The 21,889-nt window shown below is 36.7% G+C and overlaps 2 protein-coding genes across 4 annotated transcripts; both read left to right on the forward strand.

Annotated features, from left to right (window-relative positions):
- Positions 1-7,515: 7,515 nt before the first annotated feature.
- LOC103428595 (uncharacterized) lies at positions 7,516-11,816 on the forward strand. 2 transcript variants are annotated; one of them, XR_011583539.1, is made up of 14 exons: positions 7,529-7,884; positions 7,974-8,101; positions 8,202-8,322; positions 8,409-8,490; positions 8,569-8,639; positions 8,853-8,894; positions 8,995-9,119; positions 9,328-9,421; positions 9,531-9,633; positions 9,712-9,890; positions 9,967-10,072; positions 10,188-10,274; positions 11,417-11,583; positions 11,624-11,816. XR_011583539.1 is itself a non-coding variant. In XM_008366710.4 (13 exons), exons 1-13 carry the CDS (start codon positions 7,754-7,756, stop codon positions 11,501-11,503), a joined length of 1,356 nt encoding a protein of 451 aa, XP_008364932.3. In that variant the 5' UTR covers positions 7,516-7,753; the 3' UTR covers positions 11,504-11,816. The 2 variants fall into 2 exon arrangements, 1 of the variants encoding a protein (XP_008364932.3); XM_008366710.4 differs by having other exon boundaries at positions 7,516-7,884; positions 11,417-11,816.
- Positions 11,817-12,689: 873 nt separating this feature from the next.
- LOC103420893 (transcription factor E2FC) lies at positions 12,690-17,255 on the forward strand. 2 transcript variants are annotated; one of them, XR_011583811.1, is made up of 14 exons: positions 12,690-13,204; positions 14,134-14,374; positions 14,538-14,623; positions 14,752-14,840; positions 14,921-14,975; positions 15,097-15,149; positions 15,236-15,286; positions 15,380-15,428; positions 15,532-15,597; positions 15,673-15,749; positions 15,888-16,095; positions 16,198-16,255; positions 16,418-16,529; positions 16,569-16,639. XR_011583811.1 is itself a non-coding variant. In XM_008358931.4 (13 exons), exons 1-13 carry the CDS (start codon positions 12,956-12,958, stop codon positions 16,423-16,425), a joined length of 1,290 nt encoding a protein of 429 aa, XP_008357153.3. In that variant the 5' UTR covers positions 12,690-12,955; the 3' UTR covers positions 16,426-17,255. The 2 variants fall into 2 exon arrangements, 1 of the variants encoding a protein (XP_008357153.3); XM_008358931.4 differs by having other exon boundaries at positions 16,418-17,255.
- The last annotated feature ends 4,634 nt before the right edge of the window (positions 17,256-21,889 follow it).

The following is a 21,889-nucleotide window of genomic DNA, read 5'->3' on the forward strand; positions in this document are numbered from 1 at the left end:
TCACCCTATGTAATAACAACTACAAAACGGTCACTTAGTGTTACAATTTTTGTGAGTTTCATATAGGTAGATGATACAATAGATATATTTTATTTTTAAGATGTATATTAATAAAAAAATTCACATTATAATTTAAGTGAAATAATAACACTGCATGACATGATTCATATAAACGTTACTCATAATTTAGGACAATTGATCAAAATCAAATCTTTATACTAGTAAATTAATATAAATAAGATATTCTCTTGTAAAAAGAAATATTATTATTCAGACGCACAAAATTGACATTCTTGTTAACACACAGTTTTATATTGCATGTGAGACTTGTGAGGTTACACTCTCTCTAATATAAGTGGGTGTCACATATAATGGTAGGATGCACCCTCATTAGATAAAATATGACCTTTTTTTTCTAATTAGTTTTATGTTGAGAAAATTCTACTGTGCTTAATCGTGGTATGTACCAAAGAGTGGAGGATCAATATTATTGCCTTTTTTGGTAATAAAACATTTTAATCTTCTTTTTCTGGATTTCCTACTATGTTTGTCTAATGTACAATGAAGTAGAACCTTTAAAGCATAAGGAGGTTAACCTTGTCATTAAGTCGACTCAATCAACGGTTGATTGAGGGGTACTTGAGTACGGTGGGCCAGAAGAAGCAAAGAAGGATAGAATACATTTTCATGTGCGGTGTGGTTAGTCGGCTTGTCGTGGATTTGGAGATCAGATGTGCTTGTATGCTGTCTTGTTGGAGCCTTTCTCTTGTGCTTTTTTGGTCTTTTGTTTATTCTCTTATTCAACTCACTTTCTTCAACTTCATTTGCACTGAAAGTTGAAAGTTTTGTTTGGATGGGCCGAATAGATATCATTTTCGGACCTCTCGTAGCTCCAGAATCAATAGAATTAGATCACTCATATGAAATTATGCGGTCATTATTAGCCTATTCAACCAATTCACTTCACACAAACTAAGAATTCAAATCTCTCTTTAACGGCCTGGATCTCCTGGTCCTTAAGCTCTGAACACAGAAATTCGAAGAAGATTCAATTTTGGATGGGCCATTTTTGGATTGAAAAAGTTGAAACTATCCACATGCTAACGGTGAGAGAAACTTGTATATAGAACTTATCTCAGTTATAAGAGAAGAGTGAGATATAGAGGATGAATATCTCTGATTGTATGTAAGAATCTATCAAACCGATGTTACGCATTTAATTTGAGTTAACCTAAACAGAATGTAGAACCGTGCAGTCTTGCTGGCTTCCGAGCCTCTCTAACCATGTAACTAAGCAAAAGAGAGGTACGTAGTTTGTTACCTAACCTTCAATTTATTTTGGCCGAAGTTCTTCTTACTTGACGAGGAATCAATAACAGAAAATTATGAATGAAAAAAACTTGACAAAAATTTCTCAATACGAGATTTGTGAAGCATGAAACATGTACAATTAATTCATTTACAAGTGGTGATGTGTATGTATGACTGTTTTACCTATAATTTGTCCTTCATTAGTCACTAAGGCCACCTCCAACCGAAGGTTGGCCAGATGGCTCGAAGATGGTTTGCTTTAGCCCTCTGACCCTCTAATAAATTAATATTTTAATGAACAGTACATGACCATATTTCTTATCATCTCCAACCGAGGGCCAAAGGGCCATAGGGCTCGTTTTAGCCCTTTCACAGAAAACCGTCTTCAACCGAGGGTCATAGAGCCATAGGACCAAACATAATTTATTATTTAAAAACTACAACTTAAATTCAAATGCAACTAGGGGTGGGCAAACAGGCCATGGACCCGCGGGTAGGGACGGGTATAAGCGGTTCGGGGCGGGTACGGGGCGAGTACGGGGCGGGTCCAATTTTTTAAAATCTGAAACAGGACGAGGCGGGGCGGGGCGGGTCCATGTTAATTGCGGGGCGGGGTGAGTTCTAACTACTGAGGAAACGGGTCCCCGACCCGGACCGTTTCCACCGTAAAAAATCTGAGATTTAACCTGTTCGTCCAAAAATTTCTCTCTCTCAGACATAAACTCTCCCTCTCTTTCATCTCTATCCCTCGCCTCTACAACTCAATCTCTCGCCCCTCTTATCTCTGCAAGTCTAAAGTTTATCTCTCAGACCTCGGTCGCACTGAGACTTTCCCACTCCCCGAATTTAGGTTTCTGATTTGGGAAGGACTCATAAATTGGTTGTAGGGTTTTGCTGGTTTCTAGCTAGAATATTTCAGATTGCTCTGGGAAATTTAAAGGGAAGAAACTAAGTGAAGAAGAAGAAGATTGGTCAGAAAGGGATGGTTGCGTCTTATTCGTCGGGTGCACCGCTTTTCGGAATTAGAGAAGAAGATCAAAACCAGTAGATGAGGCAACAACATTCCTCCACAACACCAACCTCATCCACCCATCTCGATTCTTAGATGACAGCACCGCCGTTGCGATCATCATCACCCCATCACCGTCGTCGCCTGCTATAATTTTGGTAATTTTGAATTAGGCGTTTGTTATTTATGTGAATTTTTGGGTTTTTTGAATCAGGAATGATATATATTATGTTTTGGGTTCTAAATTTATGGTTGGGGAATACAAGATTTGTAGCTGTCACAATGAAGGTTGTGGAGGAATATCCCTTTCATTTGTTTTTCATTTGATATATGTGTGTATGTTCTTTAATTTTGGTTTCACTGTTTGGTGCAATAGGATCGAAATTGAAATTGAATATCCCTTTCATTTGTTTTTCGTATTGTTTTCATTCCACTGTTGGCTGTTTTGAATAATTCACTGACATATTTTTCAATTTGATGGAAACATTCCACCATGAGGATGATCCAATGGTGGCTGCAATCTCGTGGGTGCTCTTTGGAGGATGATCCAGTCTTCTTTTCATCCATTTATGGGGTTGTGATCAACTTGAATTCTGGTGGCTGTTGGAGGCTCGGTATGCAGCACTCTGGCGACAGCAGTGGATGCAGGCAGTTAGGGTTTGTTCTAGGTTGCGCTCAAAACTTTGTTTTGGGATGCTTTGCTGTTTGCTTTTGGGGTCCATTTTTGTTGTCTGTAATTGGGCCTCATGTTGTGTGATTATTTTTGTGTTGTTATTGAAGTTTCTTTGACCCAAAAAAAAAAAAAAGTTGGACCCGTCCTAAACCGACCCGTTTGAAACGGGTAGGGTTAGGTCCGGGTCCAAAATTCAAAATGCTTCTACCCGGCCCGCCCCGGCCCATTACATTTTAAAACGGGTAGGCCAGGTTCCTCAAAATTTGGGCCCGGCCCGGCCCGTGCCCACCCCTAAATGCAACGGCTAAGTAACGTCAGCTAGCCGTTTTATGTTTTATGTTGTTAAATGTTTTTAAAAATGTAGTTTAAGTTTCATGTTGTTAAATGTTTGTTTTATGTGTATAATTTTTATGTTGTTTAATGTTATTTAATGTTGTTTAATAATATTTAATGTTGTTTCATGTTATTTAATGTTATGTAATGTTTAATGATTTAGAAGTTATAGGGGAAAAAATTACAAGGTTTAAAACAAATATTGTAAAATAATAATAATAATGGCTAGCTAACGTCAGCAACTAGCCTTTTCAAATTTGAATTGGAGGCCAGCCCAGGGCCGGTCGGCTGTCTGGTTTGGGCCGGTCGGTTAGCCTTATGGCCTTTTTCGTCCAGTGGGGTCCACAAACCCTCTGGCCTGGCCTTCGGTTGGAGACCGTTTTCGGGCTATTTTCGGCCCTCTGGACTCTTCGGTTGGAGATGGCCAAATAATATTTTTATTTTTTTAGTACAATGATATATTTTATACTAGGAGGAGGGGAGTTCGGAAGCCACACAATGGGCAACCTAATTTGGTATCGAATTCACCATCCACGTGATTTGAACCTAAGACCTCTTATTTACAAGTGAAGAAGAATACCAGAAAACCTTAGTACTAAATGAGCCAGTTTTAAACACGTGTAGTTTCATTTTGAGAAATGCAAAGTAGATTCTCTCAAAAATAGGACTCTCCAAGGACCGTCCACCATCTTTTGTTTTTGGCATAACGTCTAATAATATTGGTACGAAAATTAACGTTAAACTATGAGATGACAGAGAGTCCTACTTTTGAGAGTCATCATTTCTCTTTTCGTTTTGGATGAGGGCCTGGGAAGACACTGCCCCTAAAGCTGCGGAAATTTCCGTTAATTTGTGTGTATAAATAATGATCAAATGGGTCCAGAATCGAAAGGGAAGAAAAAGGAAAAGTGCATGTAGCCAAAGAAACATCCTCCACCACATAAAACACGGAGAAAGAATAGGAAACTACTACTTGGATTGTAGTACCAGATTCACTCCAATTCTCTGTATAACTCCATTCCACCTTCCGATGTCTCCCACGTTCACATATGATACATCCATTTCATCCCTGAAATTAACAAGCCAGCTATTTATTTCAGCACACTCACCTGCAGAACCAGCCACATGCAAATAAACCTTCAAACTCTGCTTTCGCATGTTGCCTGATCGATGGAAGAAGAACCCCACCCGCTAAACTGACTGACCCACTACATACCAGTACAAGATCAATATGTCGCATGCAGCTCGTCCTCTACGTTACTTTTTTGAGATTCCTAGCTATGTATGAAAATCGTATGCATTTCGCATGTATGATCGATGTATCCATCCATCACAAATAAACTCGTATGTATCATCCGTCGTGTTCAGACCGCACTTAAACACGGCGACACATGAAAGGAGAAGTCGAGCAGATCGCAATAAAGAAACCCTAAACAAATAATCCGGGAAAATATTAAGGGAACTTGTGAATTTGAACATCGTTCAGGAAAGACGGAAGGCCAACCATATGCTTGGAGCAGAGTCCAGTTAAGTTAGCTGCTCTAGCTCCCCACGCGTGTGGTAATACTAATGCATATACATGTCCAATAATTATTAGAAAAATTAAGGAGAAAATTGGGCATTATATTGTGAGCAGTTAGAAATGAGATTGGTTCTGGCCAACTACTGCCTTAAGATAAGTAGTGTTTAAAAGTGGCGTCGGTCTCCAACTCAGGGAACCAAACCCTTCTGCATATCTCACCCGTACTCGACATAATATTAAACAAATTTTCACCCATATATATATTATACATATTAAGGAGATTATTAAGAAAATAATTAATCAGATTTAAAGTACTAGTGCTGGAGTTAGCGAGTGAGGATTCTCGCCGGATTCTCTTTGTAAGAATCTCGGGGATCCTCAAATCACATTTGTTCATTGTACATCGTACGGTTATATATCATTATAAAATTTTTATTTATTCAAAATTGAATATAAACAGTACCTGACGAAAATTGACCGCGTGATATACGATGAATGGATGTGATTTAAGTATCTCTGGAATCCTCACAAAAAGGATCCCACGAGGATCCTCTCTCGGAGTTAGCTAATAGCTAGCTATTATGTACATTGTTCTTTTAAACCTAAATCATTATTTGAGAGTTTCCACTCTTAATATAGCTGCTGCTTTTTGTGATAGAATCTAACACCTAATAATAATTGCTTAAGTTGAGACAATATCAGTGATATTGGTGGTGGACTATATACTTAACCAACAAAATTTATCGTTAATCATTGTTCATTTTATAGAAATTTATTTGCTCAATATTTATATTATCTTCAGAAACTGCATGAATTGACAATGTAGATCATCATTGATAATGTTACTGGTAAATACAAGTTCATCACACAGTTTATGGCCAGCAATATCTCCACAAGTGAAGGCAGGCATGTGCCTCGTATTTTCTTATTGTACCCTATAGAATATGTATAGTTTTCCACTCTATATAGATTCTTGACCTACGCTACATTTCAACCACTTCGATATTGTCTTGTAAGGCCATGTGCCTCTCATATATATATATATATATATATATTACTTACTATGCTAGTACGTCGTCTGTTTGCAAGCAAAATCTTGAATAGAATCGGGTTGTGTCACATGAATAATGGGGAATGTACCTCTGGTTGTATAATATCACACGAAGAAAATTGAGGTTCCATAATAAAATTAATTGGAAATATATGGAGTAACTTAACTTATTTATAAGTCAATACAAGGTCTATCATCCAATCAATGTGAGACTCATTCTCAACATGCCCCCTCAGGGGTGACGAATTTTCAAGCCTAACATGTGGACAACACAACGGAATGACATGGAGTGCATGTGACCGTTTGGCTTCACATGTGGGACAACTTGCTCTGATATCATGAAGAAAGTTAAGGTTCGATCATAAAACCAATTGATAATATGGGGAGTAGCCCAATTTACTTATTTCATTTGAAGACCTAATGATTCTAACAATTGATTGTAGAGTTGATCATTCTGACCTTTCAATTCATAGATGTGGATCTCGGACCTATGAAGGGGGATATTCCCAAAACTCACAAAGAAAAAAGGAAGTGAGTTAGACAAAAAGAGAAGAAACTTTGACAAAAAAAGAAGTAACTTGGACAAAAAGAAAGGAAGTGACTTTGACAAATTTTTTGTTGTTGATAACCTTAGACCAATCAAAATCAATATCAATCGAATATTGATTAATACGTAATCAATGGAACACTACTTGAAAATGAAAACAACTATTCTGCTTAAAAATGAAATGTTGCAAGGTCCCTCATTCCATTAATATGGAACTCATTCGCAACGTTTAGAGAGTGAAATAGAGTGGCAGTGGTGGTGAGGAGGTAGTACGTGTTACTATTCTTGACTAAATTGATTAGTATAATCACACAAATGTAAAATTCATAAGACATGAGACAATTATTCATTTAAATCAATCTTGTCAAAAATCCAACACTGTACAGAAATTAAAATTAGGAGATTTTCTTTCTTTTATTATGTGCTTATGTAGTTTATATATCTAATCTATAACTTGTGACTTGAAACCTACGAATTTCATACAAAATCCAATACAAAAAAAAAAAAAAAAGAGGAATCAGATCAACTAGGGGATAACTAATTCCATCCTAATCATCTTCATCAATTTTACATGGGTCTTGTTATTCATGTTAAGTGTATAAGTGAATGGTTGAGATTAGGACATGTGTCACTTAATACTACAATAGTATATTAGATCGTTATAACTATCAGTAGTTAATATAGTTAAAGATTGTATTGTACTGCTGTGAGTATAAAAGCTTCACATGAATCATTGTAAACTTGATCATTAAGAAATACAAAATTCCTATTTCTCTCTCTCTCTGTCTTCTTCTACTTTCTCTCTAAAACTCTGCTTATGCTTCTACATTTCTTCATATTTACAATTCACACACCTCTTAATTTTTGTCCGTCCGATCAAATAAATAAAAAATGATCAAATAATAGAAACTAACAAAAAAAATAAAATTGAAAGGTAAAATGAATTGTGCGGATACCACCCTTATGCTTTCTTTATTTTTCATCGTATGCGATTATTGGATTGGGTTATCGGGCTGGAATCTCGGCCCACTACTTCAATTAACAGATAATCCGCCGGTTCCAGGTTATTGGGCCCAAACTACCCACCGCTACACCCGCGAAATGTTCGAACCTCTAATTCTCGCGGGCCTCACCGTACCCGAAAAAACCGTCGTCGTTGGAAGAAAAGGAAGCGTCGTCGTCGTCATCGCCGAACTGTGAACTAAAACCCTAGCTAAGCTCACTGTCAGAGACTCAGAGCGTTGGGGTTTTAAGCTTGTAGTTGTACTTACTGCTTCCCTTCAAAATTCAGTAAAAGATACAAAAGAATGGAGATTTCTGAAAGTAAGCCCCAAATCGATTCATCTGAAAACCCTAGGTCCACCTGGGACGGTTGCTCCGTCTTGCTCGACATCAACGACGGCGACCGTTTGGTTTTCTCCCGCCTCTCCGCCGGAGCGTAAGTCATATTTTTCTCTCAGTCAAATTTGTGCCTTTTTTTTGGGGTTGTTGAGAATTCTTACGGTTGAATGCGGAATGGATGTGCAGGAAATTGAAAATTGGGAATAAGAATTGCTCTCTGCAGCCTTTGATTGGCTGCCCCTTTGGCTCTTTCTTTCGGGTCGAAAATGGAGCCGAAGGCCCGTATTTGGCCCGGTACACTCCGTCCACGGAAGGTTTGGTTTTTAACTTTAATTTGTTCAAAATTTTGTGTTAATGTGGAATTTGGGATGATGACATTGTGTTATTTTGCTTGATATTTGCCTATTTATTCAGTTAATAATGTTCAAGAAAAAGGTGATGGTCAATCAATTGATGAGTTTAGAGATAATCGAGCATTAGTCGATAACAATAAGGCGCAGAGCCTAACCGGAGAAGACATTAACGCGATGCGACAGTGAGAACAAATTAATCAGAGATTTAGTTTGTATTTTGGGCTCCTTTTGTACTTTTTTTGGTGGACTTATACAATGATAAATGCAGGCAGGGTGCAACGGGGGATGAAATAGTTGAAGCTCTCATTGCAAACAGCGCGACGTTTGAGAAGAAAACTGTTTTCTCACAGGTAATGTAGATCGTTCGAGTGCCACTTTGTGTTCATATGAGAAGGTGGTCTGATTTCATGTCGTTCTGTTGTCTGCAGGAGAAGTATAGGCTTAAGAAGCAAAAGAAATATGCTCCCATTGTACTTATGAGGCGCCCATTCACTAGAAGGTTACCTCTTATTTCTGGAAGCAGGAGCTTTATTTTGAAGTCATATTGCTGTTCTATTGGCAAGAACTTTCCGAAATGATTTAATTATATGCATGAAGCGCCATGATATCTCCGCAATTAGCAATTTTTTGGCTGCTGTTCTGAATGTCCATCTATAATTTCCAAATCTCATATTCTTTTTACTCACTTCTTGTTCTTTTCTGTTTCTCTCAGTATATGTGAGGCGTACTTAAAGAAGTATCCGAATAAAATTGGGTAAGGACTAGCCAGTTATGAGTTTTCCTCTATTTTGGTAAACTACTTTCTCATGTTATTTGCTCAGAATTTATGTATCATATGTTTGCCTTTGGTTCAGATTCTTGCGAATGGATACATTGTCTCTTCTTCTTTCCATGGCTAATGTTTCTGCAAATTCTGATGTCCTCATAGTGGATATGGTTGGAGGACTTCTAACTGGTGCTGTAGCAGAGCGTTTAGGAGGTCTGCTGCTCTCCCCAAGTTCCCTTTGCTATTTGCTGCTTTGAGTTTTTTAATTTACACAGATTTATGGGTGGTGAAGTAGTGAAACTGAAGTGAATTGGATATATCCAATTAAAATAGAGTCGGTTTGTTATGGCTACTTTGTGTGATTGCAATTGCAACATTGTTATGACATTTCACATTTTTAATGCTTCTGTATGTTTGACAGGTACGGGCTATGTCTGCAATACATATCTTAGTGGGTCGCCTTATTCTATGGATATATCGAGGATATTCAACTTTGGAGATGAAATTTGCAAGAGGTACATCTGCCTTTGAGTTACTTTTTATAGGAAATGTTGTCAGATGAAATTTTACACTCCTTATGTAACCAACTTTTGAGATATTTTTGTATTTATGTTGCTTATACAGGATTGTGAGGTCTCCTCTCGCGGACCTATTATCTGTCCAAAACGGAATTGAAAAACCAGCAAGTCAGGAAGCGGAGTCTGGTAATATGGAAATTCAGTCAAATGTGAGTGGCGCTTCATTTTTTGTTTGCAGATTTCTTTGTCTTGCAGTTTCGTAATTGTTTTGGGTACTCTATTTTCAGGACCAAATTTCTTCAGCAGTTAGCATGGAAGAAGCATCTCTTACATCTGAAAATGTGATATCGGATCCTATTCCTGTGTATACTAGCTCTCCGGTAATTAAAATGTCCAAACCAGCAAAACTGGGAGAAAAAGCACCACAGGAAATCATCAGCTCGTGGAAAGAGAATGGTTTCTCTAGGTAAATATTGTTGTCGCGTGTGTAGTTTACTAGTTGAAAGTAGCATCTGGATGATAGTTCTGCATTCATTTTGCAGTTTAATAATAGCAGCACCAGAGCTGGATGCTTGGAGCTTACTTAAAGAGATCTTGCCACTATTGTCAAATTCTGCTCCGTTTGCTATTTTTCATCAGTATCTTCAGGTTTTTAGCTTCAAATGCTTGATCCTACCAAGTTAATAATTTTTCATATACGAATTTAGTATCTTTGGATTTTGTAGACGATTAAACTAAGTCCGTTATACTCTTTGATGTGCAGCCTCTTGCGACATGCATGCATAATTTACAAACGAGGAAAATGGCGATTGGCTTGCAAATTTCAGAACCTTGGTTGCGCGAATATCAGGTTGGTTTGGTCTTATTTATGTATCTGATCTGGTCTGCGAGTTCTAAAGATCTCTATATATTTTAACGTCATTTGCTATTAGAACTCCAGTTTTTGAAACTTGTGTAGGTTAAATGAATCTGAAAACAGAGATTCTGTGCGAGTTATTTTAATGCATACAATTTGTCTACATGCATGTGTGTGTGTGTGTGTCAGAGAGAGATCTGCCAATCAAAATTTAAATTTGGACAAGAACTTGAGTAAAATATTTAAGATAAGATTGCCCATAGGGTGAAGTCACGGCCAGCGTCTGTCATCTCCAGCGTAAACATGTATGCCGGAGAATTATTTCTAAGAATCAATGTCTAAAATATCGATGATATCGGAAATAACGGTAGTCCAAAAACACAGAAATTTCGATGGAAATATCGGGATATTATCGATATCGATAAAAATTGAATAAAAACCACGGAAATTGTAAGAAAAACTTGGAAATTTTTATTGAAACTTTGTAGGATGTTTATTTAGTCAATTATCTATTAGTTTATCACAAAAAATTGGAAGGAAATGCATTGCATGATGGATTTAACCGACATTCACCTCTCCCAGACCCTGAGTAAAGCGGGAGCCTTGTGCACTGGGTATGACCTTTTTTTTATATAGCAAACTGGCAAACATTGTGAGTGTAGAAAATATGTACTAATTAATAAAAGAAGTTTAAACACACCATAATCATTTATATATAATGAATTAGTACAATATTTTACACTTTATACATTGCATGGTAAGATACATGAGTGACTTAGTACCATATAGAGTTCCTATCAAGGTCTAAAATATCGATGATATCGGAAATATCGGTAGTCCAAAAATACGGAAATTTCGATAGAAATATCAGGATAATATCGATATTTTAGACGTTGCTAAGGATGTAAGTTGGAAATGTTGAGGAAGTGGCCTAGCTCAACTTAAGTGGTAATCTGATGATTTTAGTATGAACCATTCCGTTGATTTTGTGAGGACCATCACCGGCCACGTTGGAATGCTAATTTTTCGTGTGCCGTTGTGCCAGGTCCATTGTTAATTCTCGGTTGAATGTTTCTGTAAGATTATACGCCTTTATTTGATGCGTTCTAGAGACTGATTGTAAATAATTGTTTCAGGTACTTCCATCAAGAACGCATCCATGCATGCAGATGAATGGATTCGGCGGGTATATTCTCAGCGGGACCAAGATTTCATCGAACTGATTTGAAGAACAAAATCACGCGGCCGAGTTGCGATTACTTGTTATATGGATGTTCGTAGGCGAAACCACTGCGTGCAATCTGTGTTCTGTGTTCTGTGTTCTGTGCAATCTGTGTTCGCAGGCGAAACCAGCTTTTCGTCTTCTGTTTATCTGTAAACCTGCAATTACTGCAAATTTTTTCCTTGCAGGATTTGCAATCTGTGTTCTGTGCTCCATTTCTTCTTGCAATTTCAGATTTTAAAGTTTCTATCGGAAAATATTACTCTGTTAATTTTGCTTGGATGGGTATAATGGTATTTCTATTTGTTTTTTTAGTTGACAAAGAGTTCTATTGATAGGAAAAAGGCATGCGAAATTATTTTAATGTCCATAATTTCTCTTTTTAATAATTTTTAATTATGTATAAAAAAATTAATTGAAAAAGAGAGTTCGTAGTATAAATTATTATTATTTTTATACAATAATATATTTTTATAAAATAAATTTTTAGCTGAATTGCGCATGGTAAAGAAGTTTTTTTATTGACAAGTGGTATATATGGTAGGTAAGGAACTTTTTTTTAACAGGGTATACTAAATTACCTATTAATAGAGCTCTTCGTAAATTACCATTTCAATCTTCACCAAAACTGAGTAAAAAGAAACAAAAAGGGCAATTTAGTAATTACATGCAACATAAAATTTTGATTTTTTTACACTAACCTCACAGCCATGTAAGCATATCATGCCCTATTTAAAAAAAAGAAAAGAAAAAATATGCCCATGTCAGAAGTAATTGCCCCATTTTGTCCCCTTTTTTTGGAAAGGAATCCTCTCTCTAGATTTTTTCCACCTAATTCACTAAGTTTAAGGATCCAGTTCATTAAAATTTGATTAAATAGTTATAAATACAAGTTTATTTTAAAAGTTATAATAATTTTAGCTGTTAAATCAAAGTTCAATGATCTGGATCTCCAAATTTGATAGATTATGAGGAAGGGATCCGGAAAGAATCCTTTCCCCATTTTTCATAAACGAATTGTTTTTTTAGAATTTTAAAAATTAATCACACTCTTCAATAAAAAAAACAAAATAATATAAAATTGTTCCCGCACACAGTACACGTGGGCATCTGCTAGTATATATATTGGAGAAAAGGCCCAAGCCCATGATGAATAAGAAGGCCCAAACAACCAAAGGTTGCCCACCGCTCACAAATACAATATTTCTCAGGGTGACGGCAGAAAGGCGGGGCGAGCGCATTCGAAACTCACCCGCATGCGTTTCCCGCTGTTGTGTCACTTGACCGACGCCGCTTCCTCTCTCTCCTCGCGTTTCGAGTTCCATTCGCGTTTGGCTTCCTTCTTCCCTTTAAAACTTAAACACTCACAAATTTAAGAGTTAATTAAATTCGCAAAACTAGCAAACGAAAACCCTACCTCCTCTTCAATTCTTCTGCTGCTCCCTCCTCCGCCATGGAGACGGAGGATCCCAATCGCCTCCTCCGCCCGTCGCAATTCCAGTTCCAACTCCTCCACTCGCACTCCCAGACTCAGAGCCATATGAGCTACCTGTACTCGCCTTTGCCTCCCTCCCAGTGTCTCCGCCCACAGTTATTTCCCGCTCTCGCTCCTTCCCACGGCTCCGACCGCTGCCGCCTCTCCGGCGACGCTTCTGCTTCTCTCGCCACCGTGGACGCCCGTTCCGCTTTGGCTAAGCTTTCGGTGAGCGTTTCACGTCATCGGCGCCTTCTTTTTTTCGATTGAGATTTCTTGAATTGCCTTCGTGTTTGTTATTGATTCTGTGAAGTATGATCACCGTCATTGTTTTCTTCGTCTTGTTCTTCGTTTTCAAAGATTCGGTTTCGGATTTATTGTATTTGAAAGGTTTAGAGGATTTTACTGCTGCTTAATTGTTTGTTTAGTACTGGTAGCTCATCGGCGCCGTCTTTTTTCGATTGAGATTTCTTGAATTGATTTTGTGTTTGTTATTGATTCCGTGAAGTATGATCACCGTCGTTGTTTTCTTCGTTTTCAAAGATTCGGTTTTGGATTTATTGTATTTGAAAGATTTAGAGGATTTTACTGCTTCTTAATTGTTTGTTTAGTTCGTTGTTGCTGATTATTAGTCGTGGATTTTATTGGACGGCGGCTTAATTTTTCCTTTTTAATTTAAATGATCGATTGGCCATTCTGTCTGCGCTCATTAACTGCGCAATCGGCTTCTTTATTGTGATTTATAGAGATTTTTTCCCTTTTTTCTTACCGTAATAAATTTCCGTACACGCGTGAGCGACTGACAGTAACATTATTTACAATCTCAATGATATGAACTGTAAAATTGCACAACTTATACAATCGCAATGTATCTCTTTAGTTAAACGCGTGAGCGAGTAACATTCTTTACAATCTCAATGATATGAACTATAAAATTGCACAACTTATACAATCGCAATGTATCTCTTTAGTTAAAGACTTGAGAATGTCGCTGTTAGTTAAAGTATGCATGACTTGTCTTTGAGAGCACTTGCTGGTGTGTCTGAATGCGATTTCTGTTCATTTTATGGTTGTGTTGTACAAATGTTTCATAGCATACTTTTAGCCTGCTCGTGTATTCTTTTTCCACATCTCTAAATATACAATAATTACTGCAGTTGAGACCAAAACAGGAAATAGATAACGACGCTCAGATTGGTGGGCAAGAAGCTGCTGCTGGACCAAGCAAGGTAATGAAGGGTATCTTACCTCTACCACAGTCCTGCTCAAGTGCAAAGCATAATGGTAAACTAAAGGTTCCTAAGCATACCAAAGTTGGGACTCAAAGATCAACTGCGGACTTTTGTAATGGTCTGGGTCCAGCTCAAGCTATTGGTTGCCGTTTTGACAACTCTTTAGGTAAGTTGAGATTAAAAAGAAATAATTTGGAGCTATCCCTCTAACTATGCGCACACTTAGAACACTTATTACAGGCATTCATTCAGTATGTGCTGTTGAGTATTGACGTTTTCCCTGTATGTGTAGCTCAAGGCTAATAAGGGATGTAATATGTTGTTTGCAGGCTTGTTAACCAAGAAATTTATCAAGCTAATTTACGAGGCCAAGGATAGAACCCTTGATTTGAATAGAACAGCAGAGGTGTTGGAGGTATATCAAATGTCTTTGGTATCATAGTATTGAGACTTTAACAAGCACTTGGTGTTATATCTCATGTCTGGGTAATAACATATCAAATCTTCCTTGTGTAATTGTTTATACCATATTGGTTATTACAGGTTCAAAAGAGGAGGATATATGATATTACGAACGTTCTTGAAGGAATAAATTTGGTAGAGAAAACTTCAAAGAATCACATACGTTGGAAGTAATTTTATCAATCTTCGCTTCCCTTTGTTTGATACTTTCTATGTATGGATTGATCTGACCAGTGCACTTTAATGACAGGGGATATGATGGGCCGACACCATGCGAGCTGGATGATCATGTTTCTAGACTAAAGGTGCTTTCAATTATAATCACTTGGATCGTGTTCATTAGTTAACTTCTTGCTCATTCCCTTTGTTTGATACTTTCTATGCATGATTTGATCTAACAACACAGAACTTTTGGTTTTGTTTCAGGATGAAGTTGAAAGTCTATTTGAGGAGGAATGCAGGCTTGATGACGCCATAAGGTTGGTTCTTTAGAATTTAAACAGACGCTTTGAGATGTTTTCTGATCTCTCTTGTATGTTGAGCTATCAAGACGTTATTTTTCCAGGGAAAAGCAAGAGCTTCTAAGGGCCCTGGAGCAAGATGAAAAGTATAAAAAGTATAGTCTCAATCCTGTTGTCTTTCCTTGCATCAACGTTACATCTTTTTATCTTTTTAATACTTTATAATCCGCTAACATCTCACTTTTTAGGTACTTATTTTTTACGGAGGAAGATATTTCAAGTCTTCATTGCTTCCAGGTCAGTTTTTTCCTGTGAAACTTAAAAACTTTAATTACATAGTGCTTTATTTTTGTACCTGTTCATGAATCTCACTGTTTTCTTACTGGTTTTGTTGTCACAGAATCAAACACTTATTGCAATAAAAGCTCCTCAAGCTAGTTATATTGAAGTTGTTGATCCTGATGAGGTGGGTACCTTCGACGGATGTGGTTTGTGAATTTTGGAATAGCATTAATAGCTAACTCAGTTTTTGATTGATCAGGATATTTCTTTTCAACAAAGGCAGTTTAGGATGATTGTCAAAAGCACGATAGGACCTATAGATGTGTATCTCTTGAGGTATTAATTTCTCTTCCCTGCATAGGCTAAAGCTATATGGATGGTCACAAACATATGTCGCAGAATTTATTTCCGAATTACATGCATAGGCTACGTTTTTACACTTTGGTGTGTAACCTTTATTCTCAATATTTGTAGCAAATACCAATGTCAACTCGAGAGTATTGTTTTGAAGAAAGCAAAATTAGCGGGTTCATCTTCTTGCAATCGTAGTGACTATTGCAATGCGGAAGATGGAGGGATGTCTTCATGTCATCAGGGCGAGAAAAATACTTGTGAAACTCTCAGATTACCAAGCTCAGAGGCATCTTCTGGGATTCAGAAGATTATTCCTTCACATTTCGATGCAAGTTTTTCTTCCATGTAGCTTCTGAAGTGTACTTAGTATGTATCTATCATCGGTCATAGTTAACCTAATTAACTGATTTGTGAATGATAATTTTTGCAGGCCAATGATGATTATTGGTTTAGATCAGAACCTGATGTTAGCCTTACAGATCTATGGGGTAAGCAACTTCCTTCCTCTCTTTTGCCCCAAATCTTTTAGAATTAATCGCCGAGGGCTGCATCTTCCACCTCTCCTTGTAAAAACAAATCAGATTTGGATTAGATGTGGCCATGTAGGCTTACGGGGAATTACTAAAGACTTTCTATATTGGAACCTACAGCGAATTAGGCACGGACCCAAAGCAAAAACCTCCTTCAAGACCGTTCTAAGAAGAGTAGCGCAGCGTTGGGCAATGAACATTGACCGTAGTGTAAATGGAATCAGGTAGTTGATTGTTCCAGACGACATGAGGGATATACCATATTCTCTTCTTGTTTTGCCATACAAAGGTGTAGTTAGAACTTTCTATTGTTTTAGTATAATCTATAGTTACTGCTGGAAAGTTTTGATAATGTGCGGCGAGGATGCCAATTAGATGGCTGCCTGACCATTTAGGCAGCCTATATGTGTCATCTGAAGACTGAGGAATGATGAGTTTTAGTCGAACCATAGCTTATCGACTTTGTCGAGGGATGGATAAAACGATATGGCAGTTGTAGGGGTTTTGATGAAGTTTTTCAAGATCAAGTTTCCGCGTTCAGAGATGCAGATGAGGATTGCTTTCTATAGATGAACGAAAGAAGTTGTTTGCATTTTGGAGCTCCGGTTGCGTGATAGTTGGGAATCTTTGTTCGTTGGAGGGGAGGCTTAAAGCTACGATCTGGTGAATGCAAAATAATTTCGTATGTGGTTTAGCTTGTTTCGGTTACTTATGAACAAGCGTTGGGAATAAAGTCCGGTAGGGTCATCGGAGTCAACAATAAGCCGAGGAAGGCAAGGCCGAAGGGGAAGACATCCTACTACCAGATCGTAAACATTAGACATTGGATGGAAGTTGCTAAATTAATTAGAAATTTCCTTTTTTTTTTCCCCAATGATTTTGCAGCAGTGTCTGAATTAGCTTTATGCATAATCTAAGTCAATGAGAAATACGTGCCTCGCACGTCATCATTAGTGAAGAGCTAATCTCGTCTAATCTTTTGTTCATTAAAAAAAAAAGTCGAGAAATACAGTGTTTCTGAAGCTACATTCCCCACGTTTTGGCGAATTCGAAGGCCCAGATTTGGCAGAAGCTCATATTCAGCGAGCCTAGAGAACACCTTGGAATGATAGGTATACCGTTACGGTGTTGTTATGATCCAATAACAGTGTCACTTGTTAATTTCACCCTACATGACATTGCGGTATTGGATTGACTTGCAACTGTGATGGTGTATCAGGTCCATTTAGGTCTTACTCGTTCGGTTGACTCGTTGATTGATTATATAACGCAACAAGATGATGTCATGTCGTGATATTCTTTCAACGTAGGCTTTTACTTATAAGCATGTCGATACGATATCAAACAATTACATAATCGAAGAATCAATAATACTAATAGTATAGTTATTATCTTGTTCATACATGTCACATGGTCTGACATTTTGATCTAAGGTTATGTGTTTTATAAAATTAGTAGGTGGTGACATATTACATGAGGGAGGTAATTGTGGGGTCGTTATTTAATCTGTAATCCAACCACTAGCCTTCCTCGACATGATTTAAAAGGATTTGTAATGTCCGACATAGCAGCTAGAGTTGGATATGCTGTCACTGCAAGTCGTTTATTTAAGAAAAGCCACCAAAATTTTACCTAACTTCTCAGTTCTTATCTACGACGGATTTTAATACTAATACCATCAATTAAAGTAGGATTTCAATGAGAGAGGATCGTTGCTGGATTCTCTTTGTGAGGATTTCGGAAATCCTCAAATCATATATATTTATCGTATATCATGCGATCAGTTTTTATCAGGTATCGTTTATATTTAATTTTAAATAAAAAAATTTACAATAATTTCTAACTGCATGATGTACAATAAACATATATGATTGGAGTATCTCCACAAGGATTTCAATTGGCCATGTACTCACAAACCACAATAAAGACCATACAAATCACAATCAGATTTGGTGGAGCTTAGGTTACACGTGTTTAGACCCCGATGTTGATCATTTTCTCCTCTCTCTCATGATTCATGAGTCAAATTATGTACTGTAAGACCAACGGAATGAGTTCGTAATACGATTTTTTTAGTATGCACTGGTAAATAGTGCATATTAAAATCCTTAGCTGTTAAATTTTTAGTTGCTGTAATTATGTTTTTTGGTAACAATAAGTCGAGGGAGGTGGGAGGCTACCTTATTTTAGGATCAGAGTACATCACAAGCTTTTTGAAGACTTATAGAGAAGGTTTTAGTTTCTTTTTTAGTTTTTATAGATCACCTATCAAGATGGATTACTACAGTGAAACTGAAACCTAGGTCATGATCTAGCGAAGAGAACGATCTTACCAACTCAACCAATCCTTGTTGGCTTAGCTATTGTATCTTTGGTCGTACGTTCAACGTTACATTCATCTGGTACATGTCATACACAAAACTGGAGCATAATAAAATTTTGCCATTTTATATGAGAACCGCCATGAATTAATTTCTTTGAATGGAAAACAGTAAAAATCAGCTGTGGAGTTGCACTTATTATTATCAAAGAGAGTAATTGATGGTAGAGATAACAGTTTGCCCATCCCTTCTTCCCAAATAATGCATACAACAAAGTAGGTAGATGGTGATAACAATTATCAAGTGACTTCAATTATCTTTGGTCATTTTTTTTTTGACAAAAAATAAAAAATTGACCAAATCCCCTTCCCAAAAGTATGTATAGTTTCACAAATGAAAATGATATGGACTAGTTTAATTAATTGTTTTTAGCGGGTTTTGGCCTAGTTCCCCCGTTTGTTCTACTTTTCCTTTTTTCTTCTTATTATTAATAAAATCTTGTAGAGGGGGGACGGGCGGGGGGTTTCTGGGTGCAACGGTCCTTTCTCCTTTGGGAGAGGGTTGGTGCCTCGCACGCGACTGTTGACAAAGAGCTAATCTCGTCTAATCTGTCTCTACAAAAATTTAAAAAAAAAATTGTATAGTTTCACAAATTATAAGAACACACTATTCTCGACTCTAGCCAACTCGGTTATGTCCAAAATATACTTAAAGAATTGCTACAGTAAGTAAGGACCGCTTCAAATTTTCCCTACATTGGAAAGAATTATAAGGGAGACTGGGGGTATGTTTTGTACCAAAAAAGGAAAAGAGCAGAGAAAAATAGATAGTATTTTTGCTCACCACCCTTAAATAACGGTGACGCTGATCACCCTATTTATTATCGTTGAATAAATTTAAATTTCGAAATTTGTACAATAAATAGACATAAATCTCAAAATTTAAATTCATCTAATAGTAATAAATAAAGTGATGAGCAAAATTGCACTCAAAGAAAAATATAGAGCATTTGAAGGTTTATGAAAAGGACAAGCAAATAAGTAAAAGAAGTAAAGAAAGAAAAAATGGGTGGGGGTAAAGGGTAAAAGGTATGAGAAAGACATGCCAACAAACAAACATAAATAATTACAGGCACATGAGGGGAAGAAGAAGCCAGGGGAGGGGAGGGGACGATTGTCCCATGAAATGCAATGCCATAGGATTATTTGGACCACCACTCTATCCAACTGCTTCCACTAGCTATGATTTCATTTGCCAGAAATGTGGAATCCAAGGCTTCGAAAACCTTCCCCACTTTCTACATGCCTCTCCCTTTTTGTCTCTTACGATGAAGAACAACTTTGATGACATGAGTATAGTTTTAACGTAGTATTTTGTGTTAGATAAATGCTAAGGAGATTCTCTTAAAGTGAGACTCTTCATAGAATCTCTGTCACCTCACAGTTTAATGTCAATTTTCGTGGTAAAATTATGAAACATTGTGCAAAAAACATGAAATGACAGAGAGTTAATGGATAGTCTAGCTTTTGAGAGAGTCTTCTTAGTATATTCCTAGGTGTTAACAATCAATATTATGTAAAAGTAAATTTAAACATTACAATATATCATTGACACGACATACCACGATGAGAGCGTGCCAGTACCGTGAAGTCTTTCTCCTCATATTCTTTTGGAGAAAATTGTAGCAATGATCTCTCTACTTTAACCCAATTAGAGTAATGGTCATTCAACTAAAAATATGTGACCATTGGTCACTTAATTCATCAAAACGTGCAGCTATAATCCTTTTTGTCAATTCCATTAGAAAATCCGTCAAAATGAGTCATGTTGTAAGAACCATTGCTACAATTGGGTTAAAGTTGATGGACCATTGCTCTAATTTGGTTAAAGTTAAAGGACTATTTCTCCAATTGGATTAAAGTTGATGGACAATTTCTACAATTTTCTCAATTGATTTTTCATATTTGCTATTTGATTCACCCTCACGTGCGTGGCATGAGACTCATTTCACCGGAATTTCTAACGGAGTTGACGAAAAAGACCATAACTGCACGTTTTAATAAGTTAAGGAACCATTGGTCAAAGATTTTTAGTTAAATGACCTGCTTTGGTACCAAGAAGAAAGTTAAAGTTCCATCATAAAATCAATTGATAATTTAGGGAGTAGTCAAACTTACTTATAAGCCCATCCAAAGTCTTTATTCTCATCAGTGTATGATTCATTCTCAACATAATTATTGCTCTAATTGAATTAAAATTAAAGAATCATTACTACGATTTCCTCTATTCTTTGTAGGTAAGGGTTCTTTTGGCTTCCTTGTGGTTGACAAAAACACAAAGGAAACACCCTTGTTCTCTTTGGTGTGATTTTTCACTTTAATACCAGTAACACAATTACCATCAAGTCTCTTTTTTTTCTGCTCTTGTAAAATGAATGATGGAATTGACGTGTAAATGGACACTCGATGGCCACGGTAGACTTGGGAGAATCTCATTTATCATTTGCACTTTTTAACTTTAAATTATTTGTCGGATTAAAATAAAATGCTATATCTTGCTTCTTTTTGGAAACAGCGAAAAGGATTAAAGGAGCATAATCTTTTACTCGTGAGAACTACTAGATTCATCTTAATGTCTTATTTTTCTACTTATATTTTGATCTCGTCTATTAAAAAAAATTTAGAAAATTAAAATGTTACTTCTCCACTCACTGATATTCCTAAAATAATCTCTAATATATTATCTAAAATTATAAACTTGTCTCTTAGAAAAATATATATGATTTGAACATTATTTTCTTACATTTTCAATGAAAATGTCATCTTACACTTATTCAATGGAAACATCGTCTTCTATCTCTTCAATGAAAACGTCATCTTCTAAGTTCAATTTTTTTGTTTTCTCTAAATGAAAAGAGATGGAAATATGAGCTAGAGTTTAAGGGTAGATAAATGTTTCTAAACAGAGGGCGGGAGTTAGAATCATTCCCAACGTGTTTATTTAACAAAATAATTGCGCCCAACTTTTTTATTTTTTAAAAAAGATAAAGTAAAAAGAGGGTGGGAGTTAGAATCGCGCTCAAACTTTTCATTTTTTTTAAAAGATAAAGCAAGAAGAGGGTGGGAGGGCTGGTTTGATATTACTGTACTTTGAAAAAAAAATTATTTCTGCTGTGTTGTGAGAATAAACCCATTTTTGCTGCTTCACATTTTTAGTTTTTTTTCACCCAAAACTGTGAAAATAAGCTGTTTTTAAGTGTTTTCCAAACACA

Source organism: Malus domestica, chromosome 08, assembly GCF_042453785.1.
Source record: "Malus domestica chromosome 08, GDT2T_hap1".
NCBI lineage: Eukaryota > Viridiplantae > Streptophyta > Magnoliopsida > Rosales > Rosaceae > Malus > Malus domestica.